Below are 27,403 nucleotides of genomic sequence, written 5' to 3'. Positions count from 1 at the left end.
CTAAAACTGCCTGCATATATTCATTGGAACATTTTTCATCAAAGTAATATTAAAATATTAAAGTTTCTCAGACAATGGATAGTATGTTTTATTTTAAATTGTCTCTTTTATTTTCCTGTTTTGCTTAAACTGAGGTGTCGTCATTTCTGGTATTGTGTCTGTACCAGCTTCCGGTTGCAGTCGCGAACAACCACCATCAAAATGGCGAAGGTCGCCACAACACACGAAGGTAAATTAATAAAAAAAAACACCTAAAATGCTGTATTGTTAGCCAAATCCTGACCACTTCGTTGGATGCGTTTGTTACTGTTACATTTATGTGTTCGGAGTACGTAAATACACCGTTAAATGTACGGGGAAAAGCAACGGGCTTGGATGCGACGCAACGCGGTCAGGATTAGATAATGGCGCTGGTTGCTAGCTTGTTAGCATGTTAGCTATCGGCCGTCGGCATGCAAATCGTGATGATTTACGTAATGTAGTCAACATTTTTAATATAATTAATCCGTTAAGCATGTGAACCGATACTGAAAATGTATTTGATGTTAAGCTTCTCACTGAGGCCATTGCCATATTACGTTGTGGTTACGGCTACATTGCTAATTGTTTTTGTCAAGAGTCGCTGTATTTGATACTGTGTAACAACTATTGATTTATTTCTTTGTCTACCAATTTTTTTCGGTCTTGCGAAGACATCGAGGCCCAGATCCTGGAGATCCAGGGCATGAAGGCCACTCTGTTGGAAGAAGGAGCAGCAGAGCAAGGAGTGGGCCTCGTTTCCACTGGCTTTTTTGACCAGGAGATATATGGAGGAAGCGACAGCCGCTTTGCTGGCTACGTCACCTCTATCGCCGCCAACGAACAGGAAGATGTAAGATGTTTCCTATTTACTCATTCTATGCCTGCTTTGTACCATGTTGTTGACAATTTCCGATGCCCTTTTTGTCTGCATTTTTATAGCAAGCATGGTTGTGCTTTCTTAGCGCACCGTGACTAGACTTCTCTCATTTTTATGTCCTCTAGGATGATGAAGAGGACACATCAACAAGTTTGCTGGGGCAGAAGAAGCAGGGTTACCATGCTCCGGTGGCCATCCTTAATGCCATCCCCCAGTCGGATGAACAAGTAAGTCACTAGAGATGCACATTGCAGGTGAAATGTTAAATTCACCAAGTTTAAGGGGAAATGTCTTTTTATTTTTGGAATTTTACATATTCACAATCCCTATATCAGGGGTCGGCAACCTAAAATGTTAAAAGAGCCATATTCGACCAAAAATACAAAAACAAATATGTCTGGAGCCGCAAAAAAATAAAAAGCCATATTACATACAGATAGTGTGTCATGAGTTATAAATTTAATTAAGAGGACTTAAAGGAAACCAAATGAGCTCAAATATAGCTACAAATGAGGCATAATGATGCAATATGTACATATAGCTAGCCTAAATAGCATATTAGCATCGATTAGCTTGCAGTCCACTGCATGACAAATATGTCTGATTAGCACTCCACACAAGTCAATAACGTCAACAAAACTCACCTTTGTGCATTTCTGCACAACTATAAAAGTTTAGTGGACAAAATGAGACAGAAAAAGAAGTGGCATTAACACGTCCTAGAAAGTCAGAGAAAGTTATACATGTAAATTGTAAACAAACTAGGGTGAGTTCAAGGACCGACAAAATTAGTAGGGCAAAACGGCGCTCGCCAAATACTCGAATCAGTGAAGCATGTTTAATATAAACAGTGTGCTTTATAGCAAGTAGGGAGGTTTGTGTCATGTTTGTCCTCCTACAGAAACCAAATTAAAAAGAAAAAAAATATATTTTTTTCCCCCCTCATCATTTCCATTTTTTATTTTTGAAAAAGCTCCAGAGAGCCACTAGGGCGGCGCTAAAGAGCCGCATTCGGCTCCATAGCCGCTGGTTACCGACCCCTGCCCTATATCAATCAATTTTGTTTAACCAGGTAAAGACTTGTTGATATTAAAATCCCCTTTTCAACAGCGACCCGACAAATAGGGCGGCAAAAAGTTGAAATAATGATTACAACAAGACAATACAACAGAACAGCAGTTATACCACAACAGGTCAAAAATGATTTAAAACAATTAAGTAATAATGACATTTTAAAGCATATATATTGCCCAAGAACACATATCTTTCATTTTTTATGCATTCTAGGTTGTAAAATATCATACTTTATAACTAACTAGAGGGCTTCACGGTGGCAGAAGGGTTAGTGCGTCTGCCTCACAATACGAAGTTCCTGCAGTCCTGGGTTCAAATCCAGGCTCGGGATCTTTCTGTGTGGAGTTTGCATGTTCTCCCCGTGAATGCGTGGGTTCCCTCCGGGTACTCCGGCTTCCTCCCACTTCCAAAGACATGCACCTGGGGATAGGTTGATTGGCAACACTAAATTGGCCCTAGTGTGTGAATGTGAGTGTGAATGTTGTCTGTCTATCTGTGTTGGCCCTGCGATGAGGTGGCGACTTGTCCAGGGTGTACCCTGCCTTCCGCCCGATTGTAGCTGAGATAGGCGCCAGCGCCCCCCGCGACCCCAAAAGGGAATAAGCGGTAGAAAATGGGTGGATGGATAACTAACTAGCTTCTGCTGCTATATTGTCATATTCGAGTTGGTGAGTTGCTGCATTGCCTTTGAGACGAATGTTAATTTTAGATCATCAAATAGTAACTTTTACCTGGAGAGTAGAAGGGCGTGGCCATAAACGGAGAAGTTGTGAACTTTCACATTCAAATTAGACTCAGAGTTTACAAGAAAAACATGAAAACACATTTGTTTGCGGCACCCTATTTTAACTCTTCCTGGGGATTACAATTGATTCTTAATCTAAACGGGAAGATATGAACATCCGATCAGTCAACATCCCAGTGGGAGCAGGCATGGTACAGTATGTGATCGTTTTTTTGGGTCATAGTTTGTGTATCTTGCTGGGTACTTAACAATACTGCTACATGATGCTTAGTCTTTCATTAAAGCTGGATCTGTTTACAAAACATATTTAAAAATTTGCAGCTCATCCTCCTTATATTAGGGCTCAAAATGGACGGTTCTGTGTCATCATTTGTCCCAAAGTAATCTGTTCTCTTTCATTAAATGGTTGTACTTGTTTAGGTCTGTCATGATTAGTAATGTTGTTGTTGAAGGGAAAAGCGAACTTTGTGTAATTATTCCGCCACCATATGCCTAAAATGACTGAAATATGTAAATATTACATGTTATGAATGTACCTATTACAGCATCTATTCGACGATGGAGGTTTTTAGAAGTTTTTTAGAGCGCTTTGCAGGCGGAATATAGTATAGTATATTTAGAATGCATTTAATAAAAAAGGAAAATGTGTTCTTGGCTTACATAATGATTGTGAATGATAGGCCAAAAAATGCAGTTCCCCCTTTAAAAAGGCTGTTTACAATTTGCTTAGATATATATATATTTTTTAAGCCAAAATATAACAAAAACACGACCGAATAGCTTTTATCTTAGAATTACTGGTTTAACAGAATATAGATATTTTTAAAGAAACATTTTTTTTATATTAGCAATGTTGGTATATTTACTAATGGTAACAATGTCAGCTTGATTACATCACGATAGCACGTACAAATATGCATGAAAACTTACGTACGTTGCTAACAGTGATGAATGAAGAAACCTTTTCAGCAGAACGCTATAGACGGTTGTACTTCCGGTTCAAAACACCAAACAAAAAATACATTTTGAACAAACACCTGCAGTGAGTAAACTTGTCCACAAGGTGGTGCCACAGCACAAATGATAAAACACCTTTTCTGTGTCTGTCGGTGTTCTGTGAAAACTTTTTGTTGAATACAAAACATTATGACCATTATAGAAGAAAAATGTATAATTCAACTGCATGGTTCAAAGCTTCAGAATAAAGAAGCTGCTTATAATCTGGGAAATACGGTACTTTCTTGACAGAAGAAACCTAATTATTGTGTTACCTTCATAAAGCCATAGTCTTTTGAGTATTTTAATGTTTATTTTGTTCCATTTAAATTTTGCAAACATTTTAGAATTTAAAAAAAAGCACATCTGTTGGTCACTCTGCTTCACTTGCAGTTTGTGACATAATGTGAGTTCACACCCATTTTTTGCTAATTAAAAACAAATTACCTTAGTTATTATTACTGTTTATTTTTTTGCATATTTTTTGGGGAAAAATTTCTCAAACCGGCAAAATTTTAAAAATGCTGTTTAGTGATGAGGTAGGGCTGGGCGATATATTGATATAAACGATATATCACGAGTTTGCCTCTGTGCGATATAGAAAATGACTATTTGTTAATATTCGAGTATACGTTCTCACTCAGTTGCTTTTGGCTGCGGGCATTACACTACAGGTGTTTCTCACTCCTTCTCGTCTCTCCTTCTCACAGAGACATAAAACAAGCCCACCTTCTTACATACGTCACATAATGTCGTGCGTGTAGCGTCATACGCTCTCGCCGAGCAGAGAGGTAGCAGCATGGCTAACGTTAGCAGGTCGTGCAAGTGCAGCGGTGCGAGTGACATTACAAGAGGGAGAAGGTCCTTAACTGATCACAAATTGAGGAAAAACAATTAATGCCCAAAAAAACAGCAGAGGGTCCATCATCTGGCGGTGGTTTGACTTCAAGCGGGAAGATATTCAGCAGATAACAGTAATATGCAAAATATGCAGCAGAAATGTTGCTACAAAAGGTAGCAGCACTACTAATTTGTTCTTTCATTTAAAAAGTCACCCGCAAGAGAATTAAGAGTATTTAATAAATACAGTTTTGGTAAATTGACTTAGTTGGGATTTGCCTCTCTGCATTAAAGTTTAAAATGAGCATTTATTAATGCAGTATGAAGAAGAATGTTTTAATGTAATCACATAGAATCATCATACTCCTGTGATTATATGCATCAGGTATTAATTCCAGGCTAAGGCAAAATATCGAGATGTATATCGTGATATGGCATAAAAATATTGAGATATTAATAAAAGCCAATATCGCCCAGCCCTACGATGAGGCATAATAGGATGCAAAAAATCCCACACAATCTAGAGACGACTGAATTATTAGGATATACTGGACATTTTCCCATTAACCACAATTGATTTTTTGTATTAATTTCTTTGCAGTATGACCCTTTTGCGGAGCATCGGCCACAGAAGATTGCAGAGCGGGAGGACGAATACAAACAACGACGCATACAGATGATCATCTCGCCGGAGCGTCTGGACCCCTTTGCAGATGGTAAATTTTGCCGTATTCTCCCTTCCTGTTGTTATTATACGGTCCCTTTTTATTATTTCCTCACTTTTCATGGTTTTGCTATGTATGACCACATATGGTAGCTGTTCAACCCTTCGACCACAATGCAGTTTGATGCCTCCCAGACTTCATGCCTTTTCTGTGGTCAATCCTATGTCCTTGTCTGTTGTCTGATAGTTTTTCCTTTGCCACAAACATCAGGGTTTTGTTGGGGGCGGGGGGGAGTTGCATTGTGCAAAAAAACTAAACTCCTGGTAGGATTACCATGCTTTTGAGTAGGAGAGGCGGTTAGGTGTCGGAATCGGGTAGTTCGACCTAACGAGACGTGGGTCGCAGATGGGTTGCGTGTGTGAGTCGAAGGGTTAACAATCCCACGTGACCGTAAGGCTAAATTATGCAGCGCTATGATGTATACACGCCCGACAAGTCAATATTAGGTAGCCAGTCCAAGCTTAAATGATACACAAAGACTGTAGACTCTTCCAGCTCCTAGGTCATCTCGATAGCTGTGCTACCCGAAAGACTCGCTTTAGCTCAATATTTTAAACTTAACGTTACGCAACATATGACAAGCATAGGGCACGAGCAACGACAGATGGGCATTTGACTAAATCTGCTAACTTTGCCCGCTTGTATTAATAATTATGCTATTTTTAATATCCTGGTAAACTCCAACGAGCTAATCTAAATTTTCCAACAATTGTGTTGCAATGAAAGATTGGGAGAATTTGTACAAAAATGTTCCAAACATCTATTTCCATGCGTATGTGTTGCTAAACTTCACATAATTATTCAGACAGCGATTCTGCCGGTTCTACCCCAACAGTGCACTTACATTAGCATTAATTGTTTCAAATTTATCTCCATTTACTAGATAACAACTAAATCAACAGTTGTTTTGTCCATCCCTATTAGAAACGGACACTGATATTATTGATAAGAGGAAGCTAGTTTTCCCAACAAAAATAATGCCATGTGGCTAATTTGTAGCCTGCATGTAGCGACAGCGGTGTGTACTTTTGTTGTCACAGAAATATATCAATATTTTTATTTTACAAAGATTCTGTAAAATAGAAATATGTTATCAAGAACATTGTGTGCCGCAATACCACACGCCCATACTAACTGTCCTTAATTTCTCTCCTACAGCAGTACTGCTTTGCCAGTCCTGTACTGCACTCTGTTAAGGGCGCAGCAACTCATCCTGTGTAGGTTATGGGGGACACAGTGCATAGTTTTTTTTTTGTCAGGGTCTACATGCTAGTTACTCTGAAGGGAATCTGCTCAGCTAGACATACTCTTGATTCCCAAGAAAAGACCCTTTAATTTATTTATTTTTCTGTAATATTTGTCTTGGAAACAACAGCCTTACTTCCAGATAGACCTTTAGTTGCATAATTTTTTTGTGGGTTGTCCCCCGAGAAGATATTTTATTTTATTTTTTTTAAATTTTTTGAGTGCCATATATATCAATGCAACACAGGTGGTATACTGTTGTGTGTAAGTTCAAACCCTTTTCCAAAGTGTTACTAATGGTAAAGAGCAATTTTCTAGGCTGCTTTTCTGCCGGTTGAAGTCTGACTGCAGATGGACCCTTGGCACTGAAAGTGTACGTATTCTGAAGAGCACAGCCCAGGACCCCCTGCATCAGTGATGGCTATAACATCTATATCCACTTAAAACAAAACTACACCACAAACCTAAGCTCTTCTCTCCATGTATCTGCTTGTTTCTGTCTTTATGATGCTATGTCTATGTAAGAGAGGAAGAAATATGTAGATTTCAAAATGTAATGTTTTTTGTGTGAATCAGCAGTTTTTTTTGAGACACAGCAACATAATTTGTAAAAAGAAAGTAAGGGTTAGCTGGCTGTTTGTGCTTGGTGTGAAGAGCAAAGTCTTCCCCGAGAACGTTCACTGATGACTGTCCTCTGTCCTTCTTGGTGCTCTTTCGTTCAGGAGGCAAAACGCCGGACCCCAAGCTGCAGGTCAGGTCGTACATGGACGTCATGAGGGAGCAGAACTTGTCCAAGGAGGAGGTGAGAGGAAGAACCCTGTTTGCTTTGTAGCGTGTAGGCTGACGGGTGTCTTTTTAATGCCTGCAGAGAGAGATCCGGCTGCAGATGGTAGAGAAGGCCAAGTCAGGTGACCTGAAAGCTGTCAACGGGTTTGCCGCCAGCCAAGCTGCCGCTAAACGCAAGCGTCGCTGGGACCAGACAGCTGACCAAACACCCTCCAATGCCACGCCCAAAAAGATGTCCAGTTGGGACCAGGCTGATGCCGGGGCTGAGGTTTTTTTTCTTTCTTTATTTACCCCACCACATAAGCATTACAGTGGAACCTCAATTTGCCAACTTTATTTGTTCTTAATTGCTATACAAAGGTACATTTTTATAAAAGAAACAAAGAATTAATAATGGATTCCAGCTAGGGCGGGGCGACATGGCTGAAAACTGTATCACAATATAAGTTTTTTATTTATTTGTCAATATCAATAATTGATATTTTTTATGACCTATCAAAATGTGGACGAGGATAAAATATTTTTTCTTCAAATGTATCCTTTCTCTAATTATAATCCCCTCAGCTATCAAGGCAGAAAGTAAATTAAATATCAATACAAGCATTTAACACAATCAGTCAATGTAAACACATTCTAAACTTATAATAAACAATTAACACTAACCTTAAGGGTGTTAAAAATAGGGGAATATGTAAGAAATGTCTAATAAAGTGTAACACAATAGTGCAAAATGTGAAAATATAAACTTAGAGAAACCTGAGAGGAACACGTATTTGCAGGTTTAGTGCTACAAAGTAATGTTATGCAGTAAATATTATTAAAATATTACGGGACCAAATTATTATCTTTAAATATAGCACATTTGTTATGTTATTTATTTTAAGATATACAGTCCTGCACTTTAGTTCCTAGCTGTTTCCGTACATCAGAATAAGAAACGGACGTGTATTGATAATAAAAGATAAGCGCTGGGAAAGACAACGAAAAATGACAGCAAGATGGTGCAACCAAAAGTGATGGTTGATACTGTTTCTGCGATTGGTTCTTTAACTTGTCCCGCCCATTTCACGACCACTTCCTGTTTAACAAGCTTACCAGGCCGCGAGTGTTTTTGGTAGCCAACCTTTAGTCTTTCCGTTTTTTCCGGACAAAAATTATATATATTTATCAAACACAATTTATTTTGATATGATTAAATGTCTGTTGTGATATACAGTGATAGTGTTTTATCAGCCCAGCCCTCGTTCCAGCCTCAGCAAATTTCCCTATTTTAGTTAACATTTTTACCCTTTGTTTAGGTACCAATTGCTGGTACCTAGCAATTGGTACCTAGACATTAGATGGCAGTACTGTATAGGCTACCTATGTATGGTATGTTGTCTAACTAGGAAGTAGTTATGTTATGTTGGGCCCCACAAAGTGTTTATGCTGTAAGTAGTGTCCTTATTACATGTACATTAAAGCACATTTTAATGCGGTTAGTGATTTGCAAATTTGTTCAGTGAATGGTTCGTAAATCGAGGTATTACTGTATATTAATTTAATTTGGGGGAATCCCACATTAGTGAGTTATAAATGGATTGTTGTATTGATATTTTGTAAATCCTCCAGACTCCAGGACACACTCCCGCACACACACCATCCAACAGCCATTGGGACGAAACTCCTGGCCGACCCAAAGGCAGCGAGACCCCAGGCGCCACACCCAGCACCCGCATGTGGGACCCCACCCCAAGCCACACGCCGGCCGGCGCCGCCACTCCCGGAAGGGACACTCCTGGCCATGCCACACCCGGCCACGGAGGAGCCACGGGAAGCGTCCGCAAGAACCGCTGGGACGAAACTCCAAAGACAGAGAGGGAGACCCCCGGACACGGGAGTGGCTGGGCCGAAACACCACGCACAGACAGGGGGGACGAGTCCGTAGGGGAGACCCCTACACCGGGGGCCAGCAAGAGGAAATCCCGTTGGGATGAAACCCCAGCTAGTCAGATGGGCTCCTCGACTCCACTGCTGACTCCTGGAAAGACCCCGATAGGAACGCCTGCCATGAACATGGCCACCCCAACACCAGGTAGGAACACCTTACTGTCTATTGTCCTAATCTGCCCTCTGTGATAAACAAGCCGCACCATAATGTTGTGTCCAGGTCACTTGATGAACATGACTCCAGAGCAGCTGCAGGCCTGGAGGTGGGAGCGGGAGATCGACGAGAGAAACCGGCCCCTCACAGATGATGAGCTTGACGCCATGTTTCCCGAAGGATACAAGGTCAGCACACCATTCCATCTTCTTCCGCGTTAAGTTTTCCAAGTCTTTTACGATCCTGTTTCATCTGCTCGCTCTGTGCAGGTCTTGCCTCCACCAGCTGGCTACGTACCCATACGCACACCGGCCCGCAAGCTAGCCGCCACCCCCACCCCTATCGGCGGCATGACGGGCTTCCACATGCAAATAGAGGACCGCACCACCAAGCAGATGAACGACCAACCCTCTGGGAACCTCCCCTTTCTCAAACCCGACGACATCCAGTATTTTGACAAACTGCTGGTCAGCATCAAAACCGCATAACCTAAAAAAAATCAGCCAACTGCCGTTACTGAACCTGTGAACATGTGTTTGTTTCAGGTTGAAGTGGATGAATCCACTTTGAGTCCTGAAGAACAGAAGGAAAGGAAGATCATGAAGCTGCTGTTGAAGATCAAAAATGGAACCCCTCCCATGAGAAAGGTTGGTACCGGGCTTTATGCATTCCCACATTTTGTACCAAGTGAGGACATAAGGACTAGACAAAACACGCGTGCTAATTTTACTTACCTTAGATGCTAGAAGCTTAGATCTGGATGCTGCAGTATTGTAATCAACTAATAATGGGCGATATGACCTAAAATCTATATCGGGATATGTTTTTCAGCCTCCTGCACTAACAATACATATCACAATGTATTATTTGGCATCTACAGTATATGCTAATAAAATAGATTTTTTTAATAGTTTACAACGGTTATTAATTTGGATACTAACGTCTGAAATTTTGTGCATATTGCGCCAGTCCTGGTTTTATCATTTTGTCAGAACTGTTATTGTCTAGTTGATATTTTATTGTTAATATCTGGTTACTTTTTGTTGTAGCATGGTTCTAACTACACTTCCGTTAAAATGTAACTAAATTTTCTCTTTCTATGTATACTTTACGTAAGCTTTGGACTGATCCAATACCAAGTAGTTACGGGGGCAGTACTGGGCAAACCAATGCTGATGCTTCATGTTTTCAAGACTTAATTATTGATGCATTTTTGATTTCCATAATAATTAGACAAAAACACAGGATCCAGGTGTAACAATATCAAATAAATGTTTGTATCATCTGTTAGTGTCTCTGTTTTAAAGCCTTTTAATTCTTCCCATAAAGTCCCCCGTGTCCATTTTATGTACACAATAACAAAAACGGGTGTTTTTGATACTAAATGTTGATCTGAACACAGTAGTATTGACCAAATAATGATAATATACCGTTAGTGTCGATATTCATATCGAGCCTCCCGCCTTTGTTTACGTTCAAGAGCTGTAGGTTGTGGTCATTTTATCTTCCCACGGTATTTATTGGAGCATTTTTACCTATTCCTCGTCCAGGGAGCATACTTGTAATAAAAGTGGCTTAGTAGCTGCTGACTTGAAGTGGCTTTGCACCTTGGAGAAAATTTAGCCGCAAGCTAGAATGCTACTTTTTGTTCTTTCGCTTGTCGCAGTCAATTTTTCAGACACAGCTCGAATGTGTCATCGACATGTATTATGCATTGTAATTAGGGCTGGGCAACGATTAAAATTTTTAATCGGAGTTAATCGCACTATTTCTCCGATTAATCGCGATTAACTGCATTGTATACGCAAAGCCCAATAATGAATTCAAAAGTAGTGTGTAGTGCACCTTTATTGGAATATTCTCTCACATGAACAAAAGCGCCAAAACATTTAAATGGGTTGTACTTGTATAGTGCTTTTCTACCTTCAAGGTACTCAAAGCGCTTTGACACTACTTCCACATTTACCCATTCACACACACATTCACACACTGATGGAGGGAGCTGCCATGCAAGGCGCCAACCAGCACCCATCAGGAGCAAGGGTGAAGTGTCTTGCTCAGGACACAACGGACGTGACGAGGTTGGTTCTAGGTGGGATTTGAACCAGTGACCCTCGGGTTGCGCACGGCCACTCTCCCACTGCGCCACGCCGTCCCTTTGCAAACACAATTTAAATCAGTCCTTGTTAAACAGTAGCAGTTAAATAGCATATTTTATGAAAATCAACTCAACAAATGTAAATACAAACATTTAAGCTTATTTCCACTGCCAGGGTATTTAAGTTATCCTGTTTGTTATGGAAAATAAATATAATCTACATACAAATCTCTGAGCCACAATCATAACATCTGAACAGGCAATTTCTGAGGTAACAGCAGAAACATTTTTTTTTATCAGGGATCTTATGTCTGAAAAACCTATATTATAGGTAGTGGGCTGTTTTAGGGAATTTTTGATCAAATTATCCGTAATAGCAATATTAATAATGTTGTGTTTATTCTGCGTAGTGCACTTAAAATAATTATGACCATATCTAGGAATTGATATGATGGGAATTTTCCGATTGTTTGCTAGGTGCTTTGATAAACTGAATGCATTTTTAATTTTCCTGACGGAATAAATAAAGTACTATCTATCTATCTATATACATGGTACTATATTGTGATGTTATGAGCCAGGGAAAAAAAGAACTACCCTACCCAGCATGCAACAGGAGTGACGAGCATGCGCGGTAGCCCGGTATAGGTTGTGTGTCGCCATGACGGCATCTTGTATGTTGTGATATGCACGCTCTGTAAGCAAACGTTAAGAACTCAGCCAACACTCCTCGTCTGCATTATTCATAAATAGACAGACAACACACATACTCTGCTGCTTCACAGGCCGCTGGATGTAGCCGGCAAAGTATTCCCATGCTAGTTAGTCTAGCAAGCACGCATCATTCAGTCCAAAACGGCCCGATCTATCCACATCCAGAATTGTCTGGCGGTCGAAAAATCAAGGAATAGCAAACTGGACCACCAGTTCTTCTTTAGCGTCCACTTTGATTTGAGAGATTGCACTGCAAGCATACGCTGCTATCTTGGACACCTGTTGCACGTCCGAGTATGGCACCAGGTCACTGGCCAGCACTTGGTGGGGCTGGCTGGTGAAGGAGGGGAGAACCAGGGCTGTAAGCCAGCCATGAAATTTGCAGAATTGTCCGGTATTTTTGCCAAATGTTCCATCTTTACCAAGAGCCCCTCGACCCCGAAGCCCATCCGGGCGACGCCATCTTTTTAAGAAAAGGCGTTAACAAAATAAAAGTATGTAAACAACATACGCAAATGTGCGATAAAATAATTGCCGGCGTTAATAGATTGATGAGTTAACTCGTAATTAACGCATTAATTTGCCCACCCCTAATTGTAATATAACAATGGTATTAAAAATTATTGTCGGCAACCCTACACAAAAATTTTCTTTTCTCATACTCTTGGATAAAATATGTCTTCTAGTGGGCATCCATTTTTCTGGACGACATAGAAAGTGTATATTTGCAAGGTCAACACCCAGTATTCCGCCTGTGTTTGGCATCGCTGTGAATGATTCTTACGAAACCAAACCGCTTCTCCCATTGTGGGCAGCCTCAATTCTTCTGTTGAATATAGGAGACAAAACGTCCTGTGGTGAAAATGTTGTTGCCTTGTGGTGTAAACCGCTGTCATTCATGTTTGTAGGCGGCCCTGCGTCAAATCACAGACAAAGCCCGCGAGTTTGGGGCAGGACCACTTTTCAACCAGATCCTGCCACTGCTCATGTCCCCAACCCTCGAGGACCAAGAGCGCCATCTGCTGGTTAAAGTTATCGACCGCATTCTCTACAAACTGGATGACCTGGTTCGACCCTACGTACACAAGGTAACCCCCACTTTCCTTCTACAGCCTTTTTAATGTTTCGATTGGACTTTCAAAGGTGATCAAATACCCGTTCTGTGTTTAGATCCTGGTGGTGATCGAGCCCCTGCTGATTGACGAGGACTACTACGCCCGAGTAGAAGGCAGAGAGATCATTTCCAACTTGGCCAAGGTACTTTGAAGCCTGCTTTAAGTTTTTTTTTTTTGCCTGCGACTCATTGCAGCCTGTTCGACCAGTCTGTGGTCAAAGCAGGCCGAGTCGTTGGCTAGATCAACACCAGGACGAGAGTAGGCAGGCTTGACAACATTTTGTCTGTTTTCACCCCAAACCTGGTGACAGTCATGTTTTTACACACAGATCAATGAGTAACTATTATGCAAACACGCCCACATAACCAACATTCCTCTCTTCCAAGGCTGCCGGCTTGGCAACGATGATCTCCACCATGCGACCCGACATCGACAACATGGACGAGTACGTCAGGAACACAACTGCCAGAGCCTTTGCCGTGGTCGCGTCCGCCCTGGGCATTCCCTCCCTGTTGCCCTTCCTCAAAGCCGTCTGCAAGAGCAAGAAGTCCTGGCAGGCCCGGCACACAGGCATCAAAATCGTGCAGCAGATCGCCATTCTCATGGGCTGCGCCATCCTTCCTCACCTCCGCAGTTTGGTGGAGATCATCGAGCACGGTCGGTTACGTGCAAGATTGTCACTGTCGCGCTGCTCTCGCTATTGATATGTGCCAACTCTGACAAGTGCTTTGGTTTCCGTGCTGCAGGTCTGGTGGATGAGCAGCAGAAAGTGAGGACCATCAGTGCCCTGGCCATCGCCGCTTTGGCTGAAGCCGCCACACCGTACGGTATCGAATCCTTCGACTCGGTGCTCAAGCCTCTCTGGAAGGGTATCAGACAGCACAGAGGAAAGGTGAGCATAGTTCTAAAAGTAAAAACATGCAAGATCACCATCCAGCACTAAGCCTCCATGTGGCTACAGTGTGAATATTTGCTTGCTATAGTGTCTCCTCGTTGGGGCTGCTGCTGTCAGTAGAGGTCATTAAAAATGGCCACCAATACTCTGCTGGCAGCTTCAGACAACACACATCACAAAATAGTTTAATCATCGCAGAAGTTGTACGAAGAGTTTGCGTTTTCTTGACTACAGGGTTTGGCCGCCTTCCTCAAAGCTATTGGTTACCTCATCCCACTGATGGATGCAGAGTACGCCAACTACTACACCAGGGAAGTGATGCTGATCCTCATCAGAGAGTTCCAGTCCCCCGATGAGGAGATGAAGAAGATTGTGCTCAAGGTAGGGGAGAGTCCCACCAACATTAAAGACCACCACCGCGGCTAATTCTCGCCTGTTCTACCTGCTAAGTGGTGGAATCAGGGCTTGTAAGCCGCTAGATAAACTTCCAACACGAGAGCTAGCAGAGCTGACACTTTTCATCTCTGTTCTCAACCTGCACTTGTTGGAGACACACAAAATCTGCATAGTACCTCCCATCACCACCCTACCCCCATCATTTGACCAACACCTTCTGCTTTGTCTCACAGGTGGTGAAGCAGTGCTGTGGCACTGATGGTGTGGAAGCTAACTACATCAAGACAGAGATCCTGCCACCCTTCTTCAAGCACTTCTGGCAGCACAGGATGGCCCTGGACAGACGCAACTATAGACAGGTCAGCACTCGTACAAACCACAAAGAAGTTCTTAAAACAAATACTCTCAAATACTCTTTATTTTTGACCGCCATAAAGAGATAAAGTCCGTGTTGTTGTTATTTAGGTTTGGTGTTTTTGCCCCCCCTCACAAATGTCTGCAAAAACATGCATTTCAAAAAAATATTTTTCGCGTCAAAATATCACATCCGTGTTTTTTTAAATGAAATATAAAAAAAATACGATTTAAACTAAATTTGTACAACGCGTGCGTCAGTCGCAGATACTAATTCTGTTGCCTAATTGCCACACTGAGTTGCAGGAGAGGGAGACGATCAGGGGTGCCAAAACAAGCTTGCTAGTTAGCATAGTTAGCCTCATCCAGCTAGCTTACTTGTTGTAGCCTGTGTTCGCTCTCTGAGCCACAACACTGACTGCTTTCTACTTGGATGATTACAATCCAAACACTGTTAGTTCAGAACCCGTAAGTTGAAGAGTATCGTATTTTCCGCACCATAAGGCGCACCTAAAAACCTCAAATGTTCTCAAAAGCTGACAGTGCGCCTTATAATCCGGTGCGCCTTATATATGGACCAATATTGAGCCACAACAGGTTTCGCAACTACGGTAAGCAGCCACCGACTTAATTTTCCCCCGTAGAAGAAGAAGTGCGCTTCTTCTACGATAAGCAGCCGTCCACTTCATTTTCCCCCGTAGAAGAAGTGCGCTTCTTCTGTAAGCAGCCGCCAACTTCATTTTTCCCCGTAGAAGTGCACTTCTTCTTCTACGGTAAGCAGCCGGCGACCTTTGTTTCCCCCGTAGAAGAAGAAGCGCGCGCCTTCTCCTACGGTAAGCAGCCGCTGACTTCCTTTTCACTCGTAGAAGAAGAAGCGCGCGGTGCATGCTGGGATATATGACTGCGGGAGGCGTGCCGTTTCTGTGTGTTTATGCCGTATTGGCCCAACTGTTTGATTCGAACACTGAAGAAGAAGATTTTGAGGGATTCGTGGATGAGGAATAACTTAATAAAGTGAGCTTTACATGTTTATTTTGTGTGTTGTGTTGTGTGACATTAACGTTTGAGCAACGTTGAGTTATTGATATATTATTGCTTTGCACTATTTCGAGTGTTACTATATTGTGATTGCACTAACGTTTGATTTACCGTAACAGTATCAGACTGTTTTTTATGTGTTTATTGAATCGGGTAAAATAATAAAACAGCTGTTTATTCATTTTGGGAGTGAATAGAGTTGTCAGAACACTGGTTTGTAATCTATTAATAAAGTTTGACTGACCTATCTGACTGTTTTGTTGACATTCCCTTTAGCGCTGCTCCATGTAAAGGATGCATAACGTAACCCCAGCCTCTACTGTAGCATCTACTCTATGCGCCTTTATAATGCGGTGCGCCTTAAATATGAACACAGTTTTAAAATAGGCCATTCATTGAAGGTACGCCTTATAGTGCGGAAAATACGGTAATTATTAGTAGCCCAGGGAAATGGTAGGTTTTTGACAGGACGGATGTAAACAAAGGTCCCAATACAGGAAGTATATTACCTTAGGGGGCGTAGCTACAGGACAAACTTGCCAAATTGAAAACGTTTTTGAGTTCTTTGCATACATGTTATATAATTCTACGTTTTCATTAATAATAATGTTAGTAAATGTTATACTTTAAAAAACAAAAAAAATGGTGTACATTACATGGGACATGTACGTGTCAGAAAAAAACAGCCAAAAGAGGTTGGTTAAAGAGAATAAATCTAAAGGTAAAAAATTGTGTAGAAACGCACCCAATCGCAAGAAGTGTAGTCTTGTTTTTCAAAATGTTCTTTTGGGGCTTGGGTGGCGCCTTTTCATTCCAATAAAAAAGTACCCTCATTTTTTCTGCAGAGGTTGCTCACATGCCTGTTAACACATTATAATGGGATGGTGTGTGTGTAGCTTGTCATTCCAACTGTGTACAGTGGTTGGATTCATAACTGCTTTATTAAAACACCACATGCCTTAGCAGACTTGGTAGTGCACAAAATTGCATCTGTCCATCATCAATGCAGTAGTTAGCGTTGCACGATATAAATGATATACATTTGGCTGACGAAAGCGCTTTCAATATGGATATCTCTTGATAATGGATTTTCATGACACATTCTAAATTGCCAGGGACATGGGAACAAATGTGCCCTCAATGCACTGTACCTTCCATAGTGCAAAGCCACTTCTAAGTTGGCAATCATTGCCTTCAGGGCTGCAAATAAACTGATTTTACAAGAATTATTCCTGGAGGACAAGGACTGGCTAAACTACACAATACACTATAAGAGGTTATGCGAAATGCTAGAGCTCTTGAATATAAACAAAGGTGGGCTAATCGATACAAATATCAACAGTAACGACACCAAGTATTGTATCATTGTCTGTGTAATGTGAGTATATTATAATATATAGTGGTTAGATAAATTTTTCTCATCAAAAAATAATTTTGCTGTTTTTGTTTTTTTGAAAGCTCAAAGAGATCCTGAGCACAGGACTTTTAGGTCAAAATGACAATTTAGATCAGAGCCATTAGTAGGACATCATTTTTATATTTAATCGATATTGTTACACTGCCATCTTGTTTTTATTTTTGATACTTCAAATGTTCAATATCATTAAATTATCAGAATTGGTATGACCAATACTGCCCCTGGCAGGACTTTCTGTTGGATCCATACCCACATTTGTGCTAGGACCTTCTATCTAGCATCTTCTCTCTAGGATGTTCTATCTAGGAAGACATTTGACCATTGCTAGCAGTGGAACCCTAACATGGAAATGCTTTCAACAGTTGGTGGACACCACCGTGGAGCTGGCCAACAAAGTGGGAGCGGCTGAAATCATTTCTCGCATCGTCGACGACCTGAAAGACGAGGCGGAGCAGTACCGTAAGATGGTGATGGAGACCATCGAGAAAATCATGGGCAACCTGGGAGCGGCCGACATCGACCACAAGCTGGAGGAGCAGCTGATCGACGGCATCCTGTACGCCTTCCAAGAACAGACGACAGAGGTGAATGCGACGACGGTCACGCATCTACTGCCATATTGAGCGTGAACTTATCAAATTCGCTTTTTTTTCTCCCCTCTGCAGGATTCTGTGATGCTCAACGGTTTCGGCACGGTAGTCAACGCACTTGGCAAGCGTGTCAAGCCATACCTGCCCCAGATCTGCGGTACGGTGCTGTGGCGACTCAACAACAAGTCGGCCAAAGTGCGTCAACAGGCCGCCGACTTGATCTCTCGCACCGCCGTGGTCATGAAGACGTGTCAGGAGGTACGCATCGCCCGCATGCACTCCTACTTCCAAACGGTCCGTTGTTGTAGCGTTTCTTTTATGTGTGCCTCTGCAGGAAAAACTGATGGGTCACTTGGGTGTGGTGCTTTACGAGTACCTGGGAGAAGAGTACCCTGAAGTGCTGGGTAGCATCCTGGGTGCACTGAAGGCCATCGTCAATGTCATCGGTAAGTCACCGTCACAAAATACTAGGGCTGTGCATCTTTGGGCACCACACAATTCGATTCAATTCTTAGGACTCTTGATTCGATTCCGAATCGATTCTCGATTCAAAGTTTATACTATTTAATAACATTGGGTTCCAGTTCTATGATTAACTACATTCCTCTTTAAAATAGTGTCAAACTCTTTTTAGCTCAGGAGCCGCATGGGGGAAAACCTGTGCACTTGACATCCAAATCACTGTCCTTAGGCAGGACACTTTACCCTTGCCCCCAGTGCCGTTCACACTGGTGAATGAATGATGAATGAAAGGTGGTGGCTGGAGGGGCCGTAGTGGCAAATTGGCAGCCACACTTCGGTCAGTCTACCCAAGTGCAGCTGTGGCTACGAAAGTAGCTCACCACCACCAGGTGTGAATGAATGATGGGTTCTCACTTCTCTGAAGCGCTTTGAGTGTCTAGAAAAGTGCTGTATAAATCTAATCCATTATTATTATTAATATTAAAACTAAAAAACAAAGACAACTTCAGATTTTTTTCTGTCTTACTTTGGCCAAAAATGGAACACATTCTGAAAATATCACAATAAAAATATAGAAAAAAATACCGGCAGCACGAAGGTAAGAAGAAAATGAATGAATGTTTATAACTGAATAAATTACATATGCATAAAAAATTGTATTTTTTTTAATGAATGAACATTTATGACAACCTTTTTCCAAAACACAATATAGAATGTGAGATATAACAGGATAAAGCATACATTTATAATTTGTTTTCAAAATGGTTACAAAAAAGCGGGACCCCAAAAATTTACTGTGGGGCCCCAATTTTATGGCTTGATGGGGTCCCTGGGATCCCATTTTGAAAATTCCTAGCGCCAACACTGAATAGTATTGGTGCGTGCAAAACAGCAGCAGGCGGCTGTGGCTTACGGGCTGGTTCTAATACTAATCAAATAACATTCCGGAGGCCTGCGGGCCCTGACTTTGACACGTAGGGCAAAATTTTAACAAATATTTTCTTTGAGTCGATTTTTGTTATTTTAATTAATTAAAAATCGTTACAAATAAGAATCTCCATTCATTCAGAAAAAGTTTTCTTTTGACACCCCTACAAAAAATGTTGCCGACATGAATTTTTTTAAACATTTCCCTCCTGCCCCCAGGTATGCACAAGATGACCCCGCCCATCAAAGACCTGCTTCCTCGTTTGACCCCCATCTTGAAGAACAGACACGAGAAAGTGCAGGAGAACTGCATCGACTTGGTTGGCAGGATAGCAGACAGGTCAGCAACCTGGAAAGATTCCTTTTGATTCTGTGTTTGGGCGCATTTGATCATCAAACCCTTTTTTTCTCCTATTACTATTACAGAGGTGCGGAGTACGTGTCGGCCCGGGAATGGATGAGGATTTGTTTTGAACTGCTCGAACTTCTCAAGGCCCACAAAAAAGCCATCCGCAGAGCAACTGTCAACACGTTTGGTTACATTGCTAAGGCTATTGGGTGAGTTTGTCATTGCCTTTCACTTTATAAATGTTAGTCCAAAACATATTATAAAATATATATATAGTCGTAGTCTACAAAAACTCACACAAATGACAGTGTAATGACTTCCAGCCATGAGTGTGTTGAGGAAACTGAAATCTGTGTGTTGTCACACTTGAAAATTAGGGGGAGTAAATGGTTCTTAGTAGAGGTGTCCCAATACAACTTTTTTACTTCCTATATGATACAGAAATTGGAGCCTTCACTATTGGCCAATACCGATATTAATACAATATAATGTCAAAAGACAACATTGGTGGGTATGAAATCACTCGATGCAGTAAGTTGATTGATGCAGACACGTTTTTTACTGGATACTTTCTGATGCACTTCTGCCTAGGGTTGGGTATCGTTTGAATTCGAACGATTCCGATTCTGATTCTTTGTTTCGATTCCGATTCCTGACGATTCTTAAATCCGATTCTTTCTTTAAAAAAAAAAAAAAAAAAAAGGCAGGGTCAAAATAAAGTTTAGGATCTTTTAAATGAGCCAGCTAACCTACAGTCCTTCCGAATGAAATAGTCTGACATTCTCCATCAATTTTAATTCTATTAACTTTTTATGAACTTTACTATAAATTCCTCACAGGGCTGTTTACAATATAATTATCAGATCTATGAACTCAAATATAAATATTATGAATACATTTTCACAGGGGTACACTTTCATCAAGAGAGCTTTATTTTTAAAAACACATTTACACATAAGTGTATGATGCTGCAGGTACTTACACATGTTACCGTGCTCCCACTGATGGGCTAACCTGGTGCAGAAAAGCAAAAAAACACTAAGAAACAACTTGCTGAACCCAGTCCAGATTAGCAGCAGGTACAGTATAAAATCAGAGACAGTTCTTGTTTAGGAAAATGACCATATCCGCCTTCTCAGGCAGGATGCGTGAGCGTTCTGGGTAGATAGTGTCTCCTGTCGAAGACGGGACACGCATTTATTTGTACTCCATGAACTCGGAGGTGCTTCATCGTGTTCGACGTGCAACCTCCTAAGCACGAAACAGTCCTGTCGCACGTGTTACATTTTGCCGATATTTCTTTTTTTTAATAAAATAAAGCCACACTTTCAACCGTCGCCGCCCGCTATCCATGCTTGACTGACTCGCTCGGCTATGCTAACACTTCCGGCGGTGGGCGCTTCTTCGTTGGTGTTCAGCGGCTTCTTCTTCCGGGTTGGCGGACTTATTATTTTTTTCCGGTCGGCGGACTTGGTATCGAAACTAGGAATCGAAATTTAAAATTTTGAACGATTCCGGGAGAATCGGAAAGTTAGTCCCGGTTCCAATCAATACTCGATACCCACCCCTACTTCTGCCTAGAAGACTTTGTATGTGTAAGTAATGTGCAACTACAAACCCCGTTTCCATATGAGTTGGGAAATTGTGTTGGCTGTAAATATAAACGGAATAAGATGACTTGCAAATCATTTTTAACCCATATTCAGTTGAATATGCTACAAAGACAACATATTTGATGTTAAAACTGATAAACATTTTTTTTTTTTTTGCAAATAATCATTAACTTTAGAATTTGATGCCAGCAACACGTGACAAAGAAGTTGGGAAAGGTGGCAGTAAATACTGATAAAGTTGAGGAATGCTCATCAAACACTTATTTGGAACATCCCACAGGTGTGCAGGCTAATTGGGAACAGGTGGGTGCCATGATTGGGTATAAAATAGCTTCCATGAAATGCTAAGTAATTCACAAACAAGGATGGGACGAGGGTCACCAATTTGTAAGCAAATTGTCAAAACCGTTTTAGAACAACATTTCTCAACGATCTATTGCAGGGAATTTAGGGATTTTACCATCTATTTTACGGTCCGTAAAATCATTAAAAGGTTCAGAGAATCTGGAGAAAACACTGCTCGTAAGCGATATTACGGACCTTTTGTCCCTCAGGCGGTACTGCATCATAAACCGACATCAGTGTGTAAAGGATATCACCACACGGGCTCAGGAACACTTCATAAAACCACTGTCAGTAACTACAGTTGGTCGCTACATCTGTAAGTGCAAGTTAAAACTCTACTATGCAAAGCGAAAGCCATTTATCAACAACACCCAGGAACGCCGCCGGCTTCCCTGGGCCCGAGCTCATCTAAGATGGACTGATGCAAAGTGGAAAAGATTTCTTTGGTCTGACGAGTCCACATTTCAAATTTATATTTGGAAACTGTGGACGTGGTGTCCTCCGGAACAAAGTGGAAAATAACCATCCGGATTGTTATAGGCGCAAAGTTCAAAAGCCAGCATCTGTTATGGTATGGGGTAGTATTAGTGGCCAAGGCATGGCTAACTTACACATCTGTGAAGGCACCATTAATGCTGAATGGTCCATACAGGTTTTGAAGCAACATATGTTGTCATCCAAGCAGCGTTATCATGAATGCCACTGCTTATTTCAGCAAAACAATGCCAAGCCACTTGTTACAACAGTGTGGCTTCTTAGTAAAAGAGTGCAGGTACTTTCCTGGCCTGCCTGCAGTCCAGACATGTCTCCCATCGAAAATGTGTGGCGCATTATGAAGCATAAAATACAACAACAAGACCTCAGACTGTTGAACAACTTAAACTGTACATCAAGCAAGAATGGTGAAGAATTCCACTTTCAAAGCTCCAACAATTAGTTTCCTTAGTTCCCAAACGTTTGTTGAGTGTTGTTAAAAGAAAAGGTGATGTAACACTGTGTTGAACATGCCCTTTTCCAACTACTAAGGCACAGGTTGCAGCCATGAAATTCTTCTAAGTTAAATATTATTTGCAAAAAAAGTTTATGAGTTTGAACTTCAAATATCTTGTCTTTGTAGTGCATTCAATTGAATATGGGTTGAAAAGGATTTGCAAATCATTGTATTCCGTTTATATTTACATCTAACACAATTTCCCAACTCATATGGAAACGGGGTTTGTATAATTATTTGATTGTTGTTTATATGTGCTGTTTTAGACTGCAATATTGTTCAATTATCATGTCTAGGTGTGTTTAGCTGTTGTGTAGCTGAAAGCTCCTAGTAGCCAATGGCGTACATTGTTTACATTTTGTAAATGACTTGACTGAAATAGAAGAAAATATCCACCTTGTGTGCTTACATTTAGATTTTATCTGGCTGCACACTAATATCATCTGATGCTGGTTTTTTTTGCTGCTATTTGACCTATATCAATATCGACACTCCTAGCTCTTAAAATAAAAATTAAAAAAAAGCCAAAATTTTCCTCATCCTTGTATGGCTGGAATTTTGGATAGTCATCCTCATTGGCATGTTTGTCCCAAATGTGCTGAAATGTGCTTTCTGTGCTAAGCGCTTAAAAATATTTGTCGCTTCAAGTGCTTAGACAGTCATCGCAGAGCTGCTTATTAATGACAAAGAAACACAGACGCTCAGGTTAAACTCAGAAGTGCCGTTTTAAAACTGCTCACAAGTCTTTAAATCAGGGGTCTGCAACTCACAGCTCTGGAGCTTCATGCGGCGTTCTCATGCCTCCGCTATGGCTCCCTTTGGCTTTGAACAAAATGTCAACAAATAATGGCTACTTCATTTATTCAATTTTATTTAGTTGGTTTATTTTAATTTAACAATCATTTTGGAGAGTTCTGGGATCTTGTTATATGAAAATCAAACATTTTAATATACTGTCGATTGCAATGTACGTCTCAGGCCCTATGTTACCAAGCAATTGTATTCGCGGTCAACCGGTAAGCTAGCGATAGATGGATAAAGAAAGACTAAACATTTGATTTATTAAGGCTTCATTGATGACTAGACTGTTGTTTCCCCTTTTTAGTCTAATTAAAAAAAGCCGCAGTTGTATGCCTTCATAATATTGGAGCAAGTTGATTTTTTTTTAAATGCATTAATAAGGTAGGGAACAGTGTATTTTTTTGTAATGTTCAAAATACTTTAGTGATTTGCTTCGTTATACCGGGAAATAAAATATGAGGGTTTTTTTTGTGTTTGATTTCATAAAGCACAAGTGTAACAAAATTATAAGAGGTGTTACCTTCATTTACAAATCGAACAGAGTTTGCGGCTCTAGGAGGGTTTTATTTTGGGGGAAATGGGCTCAAATGGCTCTTTGTATGCTTTAAAGTATGTAAATAAGTCAAGTTAAACCAGAGGTAATGAATGCCCTTTTTGATTTTGTCAGTTTTGTCAAAAAACTTTTTTTTTTCCAGTGCTCGGTAGCACCTGCTTTTGAAGGCAAAAGTAAAGCAGCCATGAAACATAATGTCTATTTACTTTTTAGTCGGTTGAAAAAAAGCCGCACATAGCACTGCTTTGGTTGCATAGGGAGGGGGGGACACAACACTGCCACCAAGAGGCCAACGGATGCAAAGGTGCGCGTTAAGGGTTTGAAACTCCCAACATTTAAAGGTTCTGCCTTCCATATGCCACCGGTGAATAGGACACTAAAGGTTAATAATGGTCGCCTTGTCTTTTCCAGCCCCCACGATGTCTTAGCTACGCTGCTCAACAACCTGAAGGTGCAGGAGCGGCAGAACCGCGTGTGCACCACTGTGGCCATCGCCATCGTGGCAGAGACGTGTTCGCCCTTCACCGTCCTGCCGGCACTCATGAACGAGTACCGCGTGCCCGAGCTCAACGTCCAGAACGGCGTGCTCAAGTCGCTGTCCTTCCTGTTTGAGTACATCGGTGAGATGGGCAAGGACTACATCTACGCTGTCACGCCGCTGCTGGAGGACGCGCTCATGGACAGGTGAGCCGCGCCGCCCTTCAGTCGTCCATTTTGAAGGGACCTTTGCCTAACCCGTATTGCTGTGTGGTCCCACAGAGACCTGGTCCACAGGCAGACGGCCAGCGCCGTGGTCCAACACATGTCCCTCGGCGTCTATGGCTTTGGCTGCGAGGACTCCCTCAACCATCTGCTGAACTACGTGTGGCCCAACGTGTTTGAGACGTCGCCGCATGTCATACAGGCCGTCATGGGCGCCCTGGAGGGGCTCAGGGTCGCCATCGGGCCATGCCGCATGCTGCAATACTGCCTACAGGTGAGACGCCAACTATTTTTCAAAAGCTTAACCTCAACAAAAAAATTACCTATTCTCCATTGAGACAATTTTACAGAACCAGAAGTAAACCAAGACTAGGAATTCAAATTGAACTACAAGATAACTATAGAACTCATTGTTACCTAATACTGAATCGTTTGCATACACAGAAAAGCCGACGCTAACAATAAATAGTATTTGTATCATGTTCTCATATGTTCTCATAGTCATCAGTATCACAGTATCACGTTCTCATAGTCATTATTGTCACCGATGTCCCACTGGGTGTGAGTTTTCCTTGCCCGAGAATGTCGTAGTGGTTTGTGCAGCCCTTTGAGACACTAGTGATTTAGGGCTATACAAGTAAACATTGATTGATTGATTGATAAATGAGAAGCTTGTGACCGCGGATTTCCACTCAATCCGAGATGGCCGCGGCAATCCCCACCGCCGATCGTGCAGCGAAATAGCGTGGACTTTTACAAGATCTCACGAATCTATGCGTAATCACGAGATAAGGGAAGTAGTACAAAAGTAAACCACAAATCGTTTACTTTGTCCTGCCTTGATAAACCAATTTATTTTTTGCGGAGAGAGTGTTACATCAACCAGTCTTCTGCTTTCTCGGTCTCCATGTATGCTGGCTCCTATATCCCCATTTAGCTGGGATATGAGACCAGAATTTTAATGTGAAATATACAGATTTTTTATTTTTCATTTTTTTTACACTGTACGTAAAAAATATTTTTGATAGTAAAATGTGTAGGCAAATTAGTAGATGATTCACTGTTAAAAGCAGCCCTCTGATAGCCGCCATGACTGCAATCTGGCCCTCAATGAAAACGTGTTTGACACTCCTGATGTAGAGAGTCCGCCACCGCGTTGTTGATCCGCAATCATTTCGGATTCAGTGGAAATTCGGGATAAATCCAGACTATGGATTATGAGTCAAAAGCGCCTTCAGTAGTACATTTTTTTTTTTTTTAATATTTAAAAAATGTATTATGTCTCCAGGGTCTGTTCCACCCAGCGAGGAAGGTGCGAGATGTTTACTGGAAGATCTACAACTCCATCTACATCGGTTCGCAGGACGCCCTCATCGCTCACTACCCTCAAGTGTACAACGACGAGAAGAACATGTACGTCCGCTACGAGCTGGACTATGTCTTGTAAATACTCCTTCCCTTCGCTTTTTCTTGGTTCTTTGCTTCGTTCCCCCAGCAGCTGCGTGATGTCCACAGTGAGCAGTAAAAGTAGGTGCAGTCGCACTAAAAGAACAATCTAGCGTCTGTACGTAATCAACACATCTCCTCTTTATTTCCTCCTCAATGCCAGAAACCAGTTGGAATTGTTTTAAATATTTGCATATTTCCCATGTATCCATTCTGATTGGATGTTCCCTCATTTCACAGCTCTTATTAGGTTGTTGTTTTTATTTAACCGAATTAAAGGTTTGTGTACAGTTGCTTTCACATGCTTCACAAACTTATTGCACGGAATTATCAACGAATGCCGCTTCTAGCTGCTCAGACATACAAACATGAATGAAGACAAGCATGAGGGCTCTTTGGGTGGTCCTTTTAGAACAGGGTTTTTGACCATCGGGCCAGGGCCTACTGTTATATAGGGTCACAGTTGTAGTACACTTTTCCACCACTTATGGCAGTAATGATCAGACCGCTAAAGTCATAGGCAGAGTTCACATTGCAGGATAGATGTTTTGAATGTAGTTGTATACATGACAAAAAATTTGATGTCACACGTGTTGCAGTGTCTATGGAAGTAAACATGGCTCTGATTCTCGTAGGTCTTAGTACTGCCGCATTTGTGGCAATTTCAAGGATTTTGTGCAGGCAAAGTCAACATTTTCTGAACGGGAGTATTACGCATAAAAGATTAAGAAGGCGAGCGTTTTGGCACTGGCAGTTTGTGGGACATTTGCTCCGATGAAGGTGTGTGCAAGCAGTCCAAGACAGGTATGGGGAAACTTTGTCGTGAGTTCTTCAAATATTTTATTGTTGAAACTTTTCTGCTGACCTGCCGACTATTTATTTTGCATCTGTCTATTTCGATGAAGAATTCTGACACCGCTTTTTGATGACGTACTGTTCGGACAAACAGGACCGCAGCGTTCAGACAGCAGACAAATCGGATACGTATGCAAATTATATCCACATGTTAAAGAGGCCGACCAGGGTCGGATTTAAAAAAAAATCTGAATAATTGGAATTGATCTGCAGTGTGAACAAGGCCGCAGAGAAGTTTTTAAGCACAAACATTTCGACTAAAGCGGTGAAGTTGTATTTTCATTTTTACTTAAACATTTTTCTGGCAGTTTAAGGAACATCAGTTTTTTCAATTAATTTGTAATGACATT

General features: G+C 41.4%; 1 protein-coding gene across 6 annotated transcripts; it reads left to right on the top strand.

The window, feature by feature from the left end:
• The first annotated feature begins 141 nt into the window (after window positions 1-141).
• Window positions 142-26,498, top strand: sf3b1 (splicing factor 3b, subunit 1). Of its 6 annotated transcripts, XM_061879609.1 has the most exons (24): window positions 142-229; window positions 693-871; window positions 1,024-1,125; window positions 5,155-5,269; window positions 7,246-7,325; window positions 7,392-7,577; window positions 8,921-9,383; window positions 9,459-9,580; window positions 9,662-9,859; window positions 9,938-10,039; window positions 13,113-13,292; window positions 13,375-13,461; window positions 13,706-13,976; window positions 14,066-14,211; window positions 14,449-14,595; window positions 14,844-14,969; window positions 17,782-18,003; window positions 18,085-18,267; window positions 18,344-18,455; window positions 19,618-19,738; window positions 19,825-19,956; window positions 24,462-24,734; window positions 24,810-25,026; window positions 26,041-26,498. In XM_061879609.1, the coding sequence occupies exons 1-24, from the start codon at window positions 202-204 to the stop codon at window positions 26,197-26,199; spliced, it is 3,951 nt and encodes a 1,316-aa protein (XP_061735593.1). In that variant the 5' UTR covers window positions 142-201; the 3' UTR covers window positions 26,200-26,498. The 6 variants fall into 6 exon arrangements, 4 of the variants coding, with proteins under 4 accessions (XP_061735593.1, XP_061735597.1, XP_061735595.1 ...); XM_061879610.1 differs by lacking the exons at window positions 142-229; window positions 693-871; window positions 1,024-1,125; window positions 5,155-5,269 and adding an exon at window positions 5,398-6,896; XR_009802948.1 differs by lacking the exons at window positions 8,921-9,383; window positions 9,459-9,580; window positions 9,662-9,859; ... (13 more) ...; window positions 24,810-25,026; window positions 26,041-26,498 and adding an exon at window positions 6,842-6,896 and having other exon boundaries at window positions 7,392-7,455.
• Window positions 26,499-27,403: the final 905 nt, after the last annotated feature.

The sequence above is a fragment of the Nerophis ophidion genome, linkage group LG19, assembly GCF_033978795.1.
Source record: "Nerophis ophidion isolate RoL-2023_Sa linkage group LG19, RoL_Noph_v1.0, whole genome shotgun sequence".
In the NCBI taxonomy this organism is placed as follows: domain Eukaryota; kingdom Metazoa; phylum Chordata; class Actinopteri; order Syngnathiformes; family Syngnathidae; genus Nerophis; species Nerophis ophidion.
This window is presented reverse-complemented; position numbering and strand designations above follow the sequence as displayed.

Excerpts from the sequence above, each read along its gene's own strand:
- sf3b1 (XM_061879609.1), top strand. The coding sequence starts at position 202 with ATGGCGAAGGTCGCCACAACACACGAAG. Across the intron at positions 1,126-5,154 it reads TCCCCCAGTCGGATGAACAA|TATGACCCTTTTGCGGAGCA; the intron begins GTAAGTCACTAG and ends ATTTCTTTGCAG. Across the intron at positions 9,581-9,661 it reads TGTTTCCCGAAGGATACAAG|GTCTTGCCTCCACCAGCTGG; the intron begins GTCAGCACACCA and ends CGCTCTGTGCAG.